At 45.6% G+C, this 12,697-nt stretch overlaps 1 protein-coding gene across 1 annotated transcript; it reads left to right on the forward strand.

Annotated features, from left to right (window-relative positions):
- The first annotated feature begins 677 nt into the window (after positions 1-677).
- LOC135554824 (suppressor of cytokine signaling 1-like) lies at positions 678-6,526 on the forward strand. Its single transcript, XM_064987273.1, has 3 exons — positions 678-1,025; positions 4,172-4,593; positions 5,182-6,526. The coding sequence occupies exons 2-3, from the start codon at positions 4,228-4,230 to the stop codon at positions 5,554-5,556; spliced, it is 741 nt and encodes a 246-aa protein (XP_064843345.1). The 5' UTR covers positions 678-1,025; positions 4,172-4,227; the 3' UTR covers positions 5,557-6,526.
- The last annotated feature ends 6,171 nt before the right edge of the window (positions 6,527-12,697 follow it).

Below are 12,697 nucleotides of genomic sequence, written 5' to 3' on the forward strand. Positions count from 1 at the left end.
TTAAATAAAAGTGAAATAAATAAAATGTCTCAAACTCCGGTTGTGAGGGATGAGGAGCGGCGTGTGCTGCACCGGTGTCGTGAGAGGCTAACAGTCACCGGCAGGGAATTTAGAACAACTTCAAGAAAAATAACTTTAAAGCATTACTTAAGTCGTTTTCAAGGGTATCTATACTTCGCTATTTATATTTTGGACATATTTAGCTTTTATTTCACTACATTCCTGACGAAAAGTACATACATTTGACCGAATCCCTTTTTCCCCTGACACTCAACATATATTTACAATTATTTTACAATTATTTTTCTCTTTTTTTTAAAATGTTCTTTTACGGAAAAACGTTTCAAATTATTTATACTTTTACTTTTGATACTTAAGTATATTTAAAAAAAAACAACAACAACAAATACTTTTAGACTTTTACTTAAGTAGACGATTTCTGTCATGAACGTTTAAAAAAGATTATGTAAAAAAGCAGTTCCGAAAACCATCCGCCGCTTCTCCGAATGTGGTCACAAGTCTATTATGGGGGAAGGGCATCAGATAAACTGAAACTGACGTGGATTCACAACGAGACTGTTTGAAAAGTGAAGAGACTGGGGCTTTTTCTGTGAAGCGACAGTTTTACTATAAATGTTGACTGGAAGCGAAACCCGCCAGAGAGAAGCTAGAGCGACACCCCTGGTGGAGAGGACAGTTAACTGAGGGTTTCTCAGAAACGGTGTTCACTTTAAAACGAAAGCGAAACGGATGTGTGTTGGTGTAGTGTACGGTCCTGAACGTTTATTTAGCTCCTTACCGATCACCAGCGGACAGATGATCAAACCTTCAAGGAGAGAGAGGATGTGAAAGACGATGTGGATATACTATACCGTCGGATTACCGCGTCTTCTCTCTACTAGTTTGGACGTTTATTGATGATCAAGAACAGGATTAATACCGCTGTGATTAAAAACGGATTCTGCTTCGGAAAATATAAAAAGTGCATCAGAAAAAAAAGGACATTGCACTCGTTTTGCAAAACGGTAAGAATATTTTAACATGGCTGCCTATTGTGGATTTGACCTTTTTTTTCATCTTTCAAATAGATTTTAGTTTTGTTTCGCAACATTGACTATTGCGCAATTCAATTGCGACGTAATAACGTAACCTGACAATACACTATTTTCTACATAATAAATGAAATGTCATAAAATACATTTTTATTGTCAGTATAATATAAAATTTACGATTCCCCGTTTGCTTTTTTTGGGGGGACGGGACGAACTGAGACATATCAGTCAACATGACCAGCTTCAGAGTCGGGATGGTTCAAATCAATGTCAATTTACTCATTTATAAACAACAGTTGAGGTTTGACACAACATCTGTGGGACTATCGTTTGCTTTATAGCGGTAAGGTTGGGGCCAGTGAAACGGGACGAACTGAGATACATCTACTACTACGGACATATCTACTGCCATACAAACTACAACATTATTGTCTCGAGTCGAGTTAACTGTGAACAGCTTCAGAGTCGGGATGGTTCAAATCAATGTCAATTTACCAGGATGGAGAGGCAGCAGATGTTTATAATCCGCGTTTGTTCTCTTGGTCAGTTAGGTAGGCAGGCAGATACGGACAGACCCGGTAGGTTTAGGTAGGCAGGCAGATACAGACAGACCCGGTAGGTAGGCAGGCAGATGACAGACCCGGTAGGTAGGCAGGCAGATACAGACAGACCCGGTAGGTTGGGACCCTAGGTAGGCAGGCAGATACAGACAGACCCGGTAGGTTAAATGGTAGGTAGGCAGGCAGATAGGACAGACCCGGTAGGTTGGTAGGTAGGCAGGCAGATACAGACAGACCGGTAGGTTGGTAGGTAGGCAGGCAGATACGGACAGAGTAGGTAGGCAGGCAGATACAGACAGACCCGGTAGGTTGGTAGGTTGGCAGGCAGATACAGACAGACAGGCAGGCAGATACAGACAGACCCGGTAGGTTGGTAGGTAGGCAGGCAGATACAGACAGACAGGCAGGCAGGCAGATACAGACAGACCCGGTAGGTTGGTAGGTAGGCAGGCAGATACAGACAGACCCGGTAGGTTGGTAGGTAGGCAGGCAGATACAGACAGACAGGTTGGTATGGCAGGCAGATACAGACAGACAGTAGGTAGGCAGGCAGATACAGACAGACCCGGTAGGTTGGTAGGTAGGCAGGCAGATACAGACAGACCCGGTAGGTTGGTAGGTAGGCAGGCAGATACAGACAGACAGGCAGGCAGGATAGGCAGACAGATACAGGCAGGTAGGCAGGCAGATACAGGCAGGTACAGACAGCAGGCAGGCAGATACAGACAGGTAGGCAGACAGATAGACAGGCAGTAGGTACAGACAGATACAGACAGTTAGGCAGGCAGATACAGGCAGGTAGGCAGGCAGATACAGACAGGTAGGCAGGCAGATACAGACAGGTACAGGCAGGTAGGGCAGATACAGGCAGGTAGGCAGGCAGATACAGGCAGGTAGGCAGGCAGATACAGGCAGGCAGATACAGACAGGCAGATACAGACAGATACAGGCAGGTAGGCAGGCAGATACAGGCAGGTAGGCAGGCAGATACAGACAGGTAGGCAGGCAGATACAGGCAGGTAGGCAGACAGATACAGGCAGGTAGGCAGGCAGATACAGGCAGGTAGGCAGGCAGATACAGGCAGGTAGGCAGACAGATACAGGCAGGTAGGCAGGCAGATACAGGCAGGTAGGCAGACAGATGGCTGTAATGTTCTCTGATGTTGTTGTTTTAACTCACAGCGCTGTGTCGACTCGGTACGGCGTCTAACATTGATGTCATTGTACATAAGACTGACTTCTAGATGGACAGCTGTTTCTTAGCCTCGGCATGGGGCCTGTAGGCTGGGTCTCTGTAGAGCACTTTGTGACCACGAGGCCACTGAGGTACAAACAAACTAACAGTTAACGGTGGAGAGACAGACAGCAGATACAGGCACAGACAGACTGTAATGTTCTCTGATGTTGTTGTTTTAAGACAGACAGACATTGATGTCATTGTACATAAGAGACAGATGGACAGAGACAGACAGACAGACAGACAGACAGAGAGACAGACAGACAGAGAGACAGACAGACAGAGAGACAGACAGAGGGGTGTCATGGAAACTGTAGAGATAGGAGACATCCGTTGAACAGGGGTGGATTTTTCTATCTGTCTAATTTTCTTTATTTAAAAAAAAACAAACAAATGATGATGGAAACTGTGTATTTATTATTATTATTTTTTAAATAAATGAATTGCTTTTCTGGTTGGCTGGCAGGTTTCACCATTTACTGGAGTTCCAAGTAAATTATAGCAATCTCTCCATCCTTGTCAAATGTGACAAAACAAGCAGTCATTGTGTAGAGGATCATTGTACCACAATCTAAACCCTCTGTGAACTACATTTCCCATAAAACCTCAAATATTGTATTTTCAGCTGTTTGAAGCTGGTGATAGTAAAACTGCAAAAAAAAATGATTTTTTTATAGAATGGGAAGCATAGAAATAGAGCACATAGAACAGATGAACCGCTTCTTAGACTTGCTTTCAATGAGAATGACAGATCTATAGTTCACATTTCGTACATATTTGCAGCGTTAAATGGAAACGCACCATCGTAGGCAGCTGTCGTATTCTATTTTCTATGTAAAACTTTTCTAAATGTTGATTTAAAAAAAATATATATTAAAATAAATAATCACTGGACAAGTTAATGGAAACATAAATCTTATCAGAAGTAGTAGTAGTAGTAGTAGTAGTAGTGGTAGTAGTAGTGGTAGTAGTAGTAGCAGTAGTAGCAGTAGTAGTAGTAGTAGTAGCAGTAGTAGTAGTAGTAGCAGTAGCAGTAGTAGCAGCGGTAGTGGTGGTAGTGGTAGTGGTAGCAGTAGCAGTAGCAGTAGTAGTGGTAGTAGTAGTAGTAGTAGTGGTAGTAGTGGTAGTAGTAGCAGTAGTGGTAGTGGTAGTAGTAGTAGTAGTGGTAGTAGTAGTAGTAGTGGTAGTAGTGGTAGTAGTGGTAGTAGTAGTAGTAGTAGTAGTAGTGGTAGTAGTAGTAGTGGTAGTGGTAGTAGTAGTAGTAGTAGTAGTAGTAGTAGTAGTAGTAGTAGTCTGACAGTCTCTCTCTCTCTCTCTCTCAGGATGCCAGGGAGCTGTGTAGCGATGGGAGAGGGTTGGGACCGCTCTCCCCTGTAGGATGGTGGCTCACAGCGCTGTGGAAGAACAAGACACAACAACAAAAGCACCATCATCATCACCTTCTAGACCTCTTGGCGCCTCCTCCACCTTCTCCTCGACTCCACACTCGGACCACCACGCAACCTCACCACCATCGTCATCATCAGTCTCCCAGTCGCACTGTCAGCGCCCATCCAACCAGTGTGTGGCGTCCCCTATCCCAGGACCAGACCTGTTAGACCACCAGCCCCCTCTTCCCCTCCTGGACCCAGTGCCCACCCACTTTCCTCTGTTCTCCTGCAAGGTAGACTTCCTGTTGATCACCCGGACGGCCGCCATGTTGGAACGTTCCGGCTTCTACTGGGGCCCGCTAGGAGTGGAGGAGGTAATTACACAATCTTAGCAATCTTATCTAATCAGAATCTGGTTTCCTCTCGAGGTTTTCTTCCTGGGTTTTCTGGGCCTGTCTAGGGAGTTTTATTTCCTAGGTTTTCTGGGCCTGTCTAGGGAGTTTTATTTCCTAGGTTTTCTGGGCCTGTCTAGGGAGTTTTATTTCCTGGGTTTTCTGGGCCTGTCTAGGGAGTTTTATTTCCTAGGTTTTCTGGGCCTGTCTAGGGAGTTTTATTTCCTGGCCTGTCTAGGGAGTTTTATTTCCTGGCCACCGTGCTTCTACATCTGCATTTCTTGCTGTTTTTTTGTGTTTTTCGGTCCGGGTTTCTGTACAAGCACAAAAAAGGCTTTATAAAAATAAATTTGATTGATTGATCAAATGTTATTTATATAAACCTTGCACAACAATAAGTGTCAGAATAAAGGAACAGAGACAGCTGTCATTAATGTATTAAACTGATAAGAGATTTCAACGAGATGACATGAAGTTAAAGTAGAAGTCATTTTTTATTTCACAACCAAATCTTTTTGATGTTAATTCTGTCCTCCTCTTCCTCTCCTCCTCCTCTTCCTCCTCTCGCAGGCTCACAGTCGACTGAAGGACGTTGCCACGGGAACGTTCTTGATCCGGGACAGTCGTCAGAAAGACGTCTTCTTCACGCTGTCCTATCGCGCGGCCAGCGGCCCGGTCAGCGTACGCATCGTCTATAAGGGACAGCGGTTCAGCCTGGCAGGAAGTGAGCACTCTTTCCCCTGCCTCTTCCTCCTGCTCGAACACTACATTAATTCCTCTAAGAAAAGCCTGAGCGTTCCGTACAGGAAGCAGCGCCCTACGCTCCAGGAACTGTGCAGGAAACGCCTCGTGGAGTCGTGCGGCGGCGAGGCGGAACGGGTCGCCAGGGTCCCCGTCAACCCAGTCCTAAAACACTTCCTGTTAGAGTTCCCGTACAGGATATGATGTCACAGGGGATGCCGTTGAGGCGGGACTTGATTTGGATCGGGTCGGACCTGAAGAACTAGAGACCGGGTCGTGGTTAGAAACGAGGTCAGAGTTCAAAACCGAAACCCTATTCTCTAAATGGTGCACTACTTGACAGGGTCATAGGTCACACTTGGTCTGGGTTTGGGTTGATCCGGTTTGGTGGTGGTTCCTGGAGGATTTTAAGGGACCGTATAAATGTGGACAACGACAGGTTACGGAGCGACTGCATTAAAGAACCACCACCAGGGTTCTGGTTGTGTTCTGATCCGGGTCGCTGACCGCGTGAGGTGGACGGTTTGGTTAGTGGACTGGTTCTGCCGTTGTAGGCAGGGCTGGGTTCGCTGTAGCACGACAACTGAAGCACAGCATCAATACTTTACAATGTTTACAATCTTTACAACGACTGGGAATGTTTACGCTACACAATATTACAGTACTGTATGTATAACTGTGTACTATGTAGTACTAATAGGTATAACTGTGTACTCTCTGGTACTAACAGGTATAACTGTGTACTCTCTGGTACTAACAGGTATAACTGTGTACTCTCTGGTACTAACAGGTATAACTGTGTACTCTGGTAATAACAGGTATAACTGTGTACTCTCTAGTACTGCCGGGTATAACTGTGTACTATGTAGTACTAACGGGTATAACTGTGTACTCTCTGGTACTAACAGGTATAACTGTGTACTCTGGTACTAAGAGGTATAACTGTGTACTATGTAGTACTAATGAGTATAACTGTGTACTCTCTGGTACTAAGAGGTATAACTGTGTACTATGTAGTACTAATGAGTATAACTGTGTACTATGTAGTACTAATGAGTATAACTGTGTACTATGTAGTACTAATGAGTATAACTGTGTACTATGCATCATATCTGCTGTGCAGACTACCTCTATGGTTGTTTTAATGGATAATAAATATGACGTATATATTTCAGCCTCGTCTTCCTGTCGGTCTGTGTGTTGCTGTGAGACAATATTTTATTCTCTAATGCTCCTTATCAGTTAACAACAAATTCTTATTTTACAATGACGGTCCTACCGCCCCCTCCCCCCCTCCGGGTCGGACGTCAATTGTGATTATTGGACTCCGAAATCACGTCCGGGTTGTGATACAGCCCGGAATCGAACCAGGGTCTGTAGCGACGTCTCTAGCACTGATAATGCAGTGCCTTAGACCGATGCCCCACCCCCCGAGTGAAGACGAAGCCCAATCACAGATCTAGAACCAGCTAGTTTATAAAGCAGGAAGTAGTGACCTACACACAACAGTTAAACACAACCAGAGGTCAACTCACAACTCTTCGTTATTTATCAGACAGACAGACAGACAGACAGAGAGAGACGGACAGAGAGAGACGGACAGAGAGAGACGGACAGAGAGAGACGGACAGAGAGAGACAGACAGAGACGGACAGACAGAGAGAGACAGACAGAGAGAGACAGACAGAGACGGACAGACAGAGACGGACAGACAGAGAGACAGAGAGAGAGAGACGGACAGACAGAGAGACAGAGAGAGAGAGACGGACAGACAGAGAGAGACAGGTATAACAGACAGACACAGAGAGAGACAGTGTGTGTGGTTGCTGTGACAACACTGGGTACAGTAGGTAACCGCAGTGACACATCAATGTGACAGATGGGCTGAGCTATGATAGTAAACGCTCTGTGTGTGTGTGTGTGTGTGGGGGGGGTCTATTACAGGAACATGTAGAGAAGTGAAGAATCAGTAGGTCTGTCAGTGAAATACGTTTCTGTCAGAAGAAGGAGGGGAACCAGAATGTCTCGGCGTGTGGGTGGTGTGTGTGGTTAGTCAGAACGGCCAGTAATGACTGATAAAGGTGAAAGGTCGATAACCTTCGTTGTAAATGATCTGATAATAATGACGAGGAGGGAAACACAAACCTGTCAAATTACTATCAGATGATTCAATACAGAACCAGGACCAATACAGAACCAGGACCAATACAGAACCAGGACCAATACAGAACCAGGACCAATACAGAACCAGACGACTGGTCACATTACTATCAGATGATTCAATACAGAACCAGGACCAATACAGAACCAGACGACTGGTCACATTACTATCAGATGATTCAATACAGAACCAGGACCAATACAGAACCAGACGACTGGTCACATTACTATCAGATGATTAAATACAGAACCAGGACCAATACAGAACCAGGACCAATACAGAACCAGGACCAATACAGAACCAGGACCAATACAGAACCAGGATCAATACAGAACCAGGATCAATACAGAACCAGACGACTGGTCACATTACTATCAGATGATTCAATATAGAACCAGGACCAATACAGAACCAGGACCAATACAGAACCAGGACCAATACAGAACCAGGACCAATACAGAACCAGGATCAATACAGAACCAGACGACTGGTCACATTACTATCAGATGATTAAATACAGAACCAGGACCAATACAGAACCAGGACCAATACAGAACCAGATGACTGGTCACATTACTATCAGATGATTAAATACAGAACCAGGACCAATACAGAACCAGGACCAATACAGAACCAGGACCAATACAGAACCAGGATCAATACAGAACCAGACGACTGGTCAAATTACTATCAGATGATTCAATACAGAACCAGGACCAATACAGAACCAGGACCAATACAGAACCAGACGACTGGTCACATTACTATCAGATGATTCAATACAGAACCAGGACCAATACAGAACCAGGACCAATACAGAACCAGACGACTGGTCACATTACTATCAGATGATTAAATACAGAACCAGGACCAATACAGAACCAGGACCAATACAGAACCAGACGACTGGTCACATTACTATCAGATGATTCAATACAGAACCAGGACCAATACAGAACCAGGACCAATACAGAACCAGACGACTGGTCACATTACTATCAGATGATTAAATACAGAACCAGGACCAATACAGAACCAGGACCAATACAGAACCAGGACCAATACAGAACCAGACGACTGGTCACATTACTATCAGATGATTAAATACAGAACCAGGACCAATACAGAACCAGGACCAATACAGAACCAGGACCAATACAGAACCAGGACCAATACAGAACCAGACGACTGGTCACATTACTATCAGATGATTAAATACAGAACCAGGACCAATACAGAACCAGGACCAATACAGAACCAGGCGACTGGTCACATTACTATCAGATGATTAAATACAGAACCAGGACCAATACAGAACCAGACGACTGGTCACATTACTATCAGATGATTAAATACAGAACCAGGACCAATACAGAACCAGGACCAATACAGAACCAGGACCAATACAGAACCAGACGACTGGTCACATTACTATCAGATGATTAAATACAGAACCAGGACCAATACAGAACCAGGACCAAACAATTCACAAGAATCTGATGCTCTGCCATGGAATTTCGTCGACGGACTGTGTGTGTGTGTTTCATTCATAGTATTTCAGGTTTAGAGAAGTGAAGAGTTTCAGGTGTTGGACAGAGTTCTGTGGAAGTCCACACACACACACACACACACACACACACACACACACACACACACACACACACACACACACACACACACACACACACACACACACACACACACACACACAATCTCAGCATTATTTGATCTACGGTTCCCCAGAATTCTCTGAAAAGGAGCCTTGTTCTCTCTCTCCGTCTGGTGTGCCAAGGAGGAAATACAAACCCAGTCACTGATGTAGAACACCAGGTGTGCTGTTTCTCCGTCTGGTGTGCCAATGAGGAAACCCAGTCACTGATGTAGAACACCAGGTGTGCTGTTTCTCCGTCTGGTGTGCCAATGAGGAAACCCAGTCACTGATGTAGAACACCAGGTGTGCTGTTTCTCCGTCTGGTGTGCCAATGAGGAAACCCAGTCACTGATGTAGAACACCAGGTGTGCTGTTTATACATGGGGCAGCAGGGTAGCCTAGTGGTTAGAGCATTTGGACTAGTAACTGAAAGGTTGCAAGTTCAAATCCCCGAGCTGACAAGGTACAAAATCTGTCGTTCTGCCCCTGAACAGGCAGTTAACCCACTGTTCCCAGGCCGTCATTGAAAATAAGAATTTGTTCTTAACTGACTTGCCTGGTTAAATAAAGGTAAAAAAAAAAAATCCATGGGATTTCCCTGATGTCGGCATTATCACTGAGCCATTCATCTCTGTCTCTCCTCCATTCCTCTATCCTCCCCTTTAATCTCTGTCTCTCCTCCATTCCTCTATCCTCCCCTTTAATCTCTGTCTCTCCTCCATTCCTCTATCCTCCCCTTTAATCTCTGTCTCTCCTCCATTCCTCTATCCTCCCCTTTAATCTCTGTCTCTCCTCCATTCCTCTATCCTCCCCTTTAATCTCTGTCTCTCCTCCATTCCCCTCTCTTCCTCCTTTCTCTCCTCTTCCTCCTTTCTCTCCTCTGTCTCCTTTCTCTCCTCTGTCTCATTTCTCTCCTCTCTCTGCCTCCTTTCTCTCCAATCTCTTCTCTGTGTCCATTCTGTCTCCTCTCCTTTCCTCTCTCCGTCTCCTTTCTCTCCTCTCTCTGCCTCCTTTCTCTCCTCTCTGTCTCCTTTCTCTCCTCTCTCTGCCTCGTTTCTCTCCTCTCTCTGCCTCCTTTCTCTCCTCTCTCTTCTCTGTCTCCATTCTCTGTCTCCTCTCCTTTCCTCTCTCCGTCCCCTTTCTCTCCTCTCTCTGCCTCCTTTCCTCTCTCTGCCTCGTTTATCTCCTCTCTCTGTCTCCTTTCTTTACTCTCTGGCTCCTTTCTCTCCTCTGTCTCCTTTCTACTTTCTCTCCTCACTCTCTGCCTCCTTTCTCTCCATCTCCTCTCTCTCCATCTTCTTTCTCTCCATCTCCTTTCACTGCTCTCCGTCTCCTCAGCTATGTAGGCCTGTCTTACCAGTTCAATAATATTGGGTCTTGGTTCCAACATTGAAGCCGACGCGGTTTCAGGAGACCATTTTGTCGTCATAACGACACATTATTATTTGGTAGATCAGTCAGTTCAGTAACAAATTTACCCAAAATGCATCACACAATGGCATGATCTGGAACACAAGCCCTCGTCAAGAGCTGTGGTTAGACACACACACACACACACACACACACACACACACACACACACACACACACACACATCACACGCACTTAGCAGCCTTCGATTACCAGGAACACACACACACACACACGTTTCCCTGAAGAGACTAAGATAGAACAGAACAAACAGCCGGTGACAGACCACATCAAAACACAGTTTTGTTCTCTTTCCATCTCTCTCTGCTGTGATGTACAGTTCTCTATCCTCCTCGTCTCTCTGCTCTCTGCTGTGATGTACAGTTCTCTATCCTCCTCGTCTCTCTCTCTCTGCTGTGATGTACAGTTCTCTATCCTCCTCGTCTCTCTCTCTCTGCTGTGATGTACAGTTCTCTATCCTCCTCGTCTCTGCTCTCTGCTGTGATGTACAGTTCTCTATGCTCCTCGTCTCTCTCTCTGCTGTGATGTACAGATCTTTATCCTCCTCGTCTCTCTCTCTGCTGTGATGTACAGTTCTCTATCCTCCTCGTCTCTCTCTCTGCTGTGATGTACAGTTCTCTATCCTCCTCGTCTCTCTCTCAGCTGTGATGTACAGTTCTCTATCCTCCTCGTCTCTCTCTCAGCTGTGATGTACAGTTCTCTATCCTCCTCGTCTCTCTCTCTGCTGTGATGTACAGTTCTCTATCCTCCTCGTCTCTCTCTGCTGTGATGTACAGTTCTCTATCCTCCTCGTCTCTCTCTCTCTGCTGTGATGTACAGTTCTCTATCCTCCTCGTCTCTCTCTGCTGTGATGTACAGTTCTCTATCCTCCTCGTCTCTCTCTCTCTCTGCTGTGATGTACAGTTCTCTATCCTCCTCGTCTCTCTCTCTCTGCTGTGATGTACAGTTCTCTATCCTCCTCGTCTCTCTCTCTCTGCTGTGATGTACAGTTCTCTATCCTCCTCGTCTCTCTCTCTCTCTGCTGTGATGTACAGTTCTCTATCCTCCTCGTCTCTCTCTCTGCTGTGATGTACAGTTCTCTATCCTCCTCGTCTCTCTCTCTGCTGTGATGTACAGTTCTCTATCCTCCTCGTCTCTCTCTCTGCTGTGATGTACAGTTCTCTATGCTCCTCGTCTCTCTCTCAGCTGTGATGTACAGTTCTCTATCCTCCTCGTCTCTCTCTCTGCTGTGATGTACAGTTCTCTATCCTCCTCGTCTCTCTCTCAGCTGTGATGTACAGTTCTCTATCCTATCCTCCTGCTGTGATGTACAGTTCTCTATCCTCAGTCTCTCTCTCTGCTGTGATGTACAGTTCTCTATCCTCCTCGTCTCTCTCTCTGCTGTGATGTACAGTTCTCTATCCTCCCTCTCTCTCTGCTGTGATGTACAGTTCTCTATCCTCCTCGTCTCTCTCTCTCTGCTGTGATGTACAGTTCTCTATCCTCCTCGTCTCTCTCTCTCTGCTGTGATGTACAGTTCTCTATCCTCCTCGTCTCTCTCTCTCTGCTGTGATGTACAGTTCTCTATCCTCCTCGTCTCTCTCTCTCTGCTGTGATGTACAGTTCTCTATCCTCCTCGTCTCTCTGCTGTGATGTACAGTTCTCTATCCTCCTCGTCTCTCTCTCTGCTGTGATGTACAGTTCTCTATCCTCCTCGTCTCTCTCTCTCTGCTGTGATGTACAGTTCTCTATCCTCCTCGTCTCTCTCTCTCTGCTGTGATGTACAGTTCTCTATCCTCCTCGTCTCTCTCTCTCTGCTGTGATGTACAGTTCTCTATCCTGCTGTGATGTACAGTTCTCATCCTCTCTCTCTGCTGTGATGTACAGTTCTCTATCCTCCTCGTCTCTCTCTCTGCTGTGATGTAAAGTTCTCTATCCTCCTCGTCTCTCTCTGCTGTGATGTACAGTTCTCTATCCTCCTCGTCTCTCTCTCTGCTGTGATGTGCAGTTCTCTATCCTCCTCGTCTCTCTGCTCTCTGCTGTGATGTACAGTTCTCTACCCTCCTCGTCTCTCTGCTGTGATGTACAGTTCTCTATCCTCCTCGTCTCTCTGCTCTCTGCTG

This window comes from Oncorhynchus masou, chromosome 14 (assembly GCF_036934945.1).
Source record: "Oncorhynchus masou masou isolate Uvic2021 chromosome 14, UVic_Omas_1.1, whole genome shotgun sequence".
Taxonomy (NCBI): domain Eukaryota; kingdom Metazoa; phylum Chordata; class Actinopteri; order Salmoniformes; family Salmonidae; genus Oncorhynchus; species Oncorhynchus masou.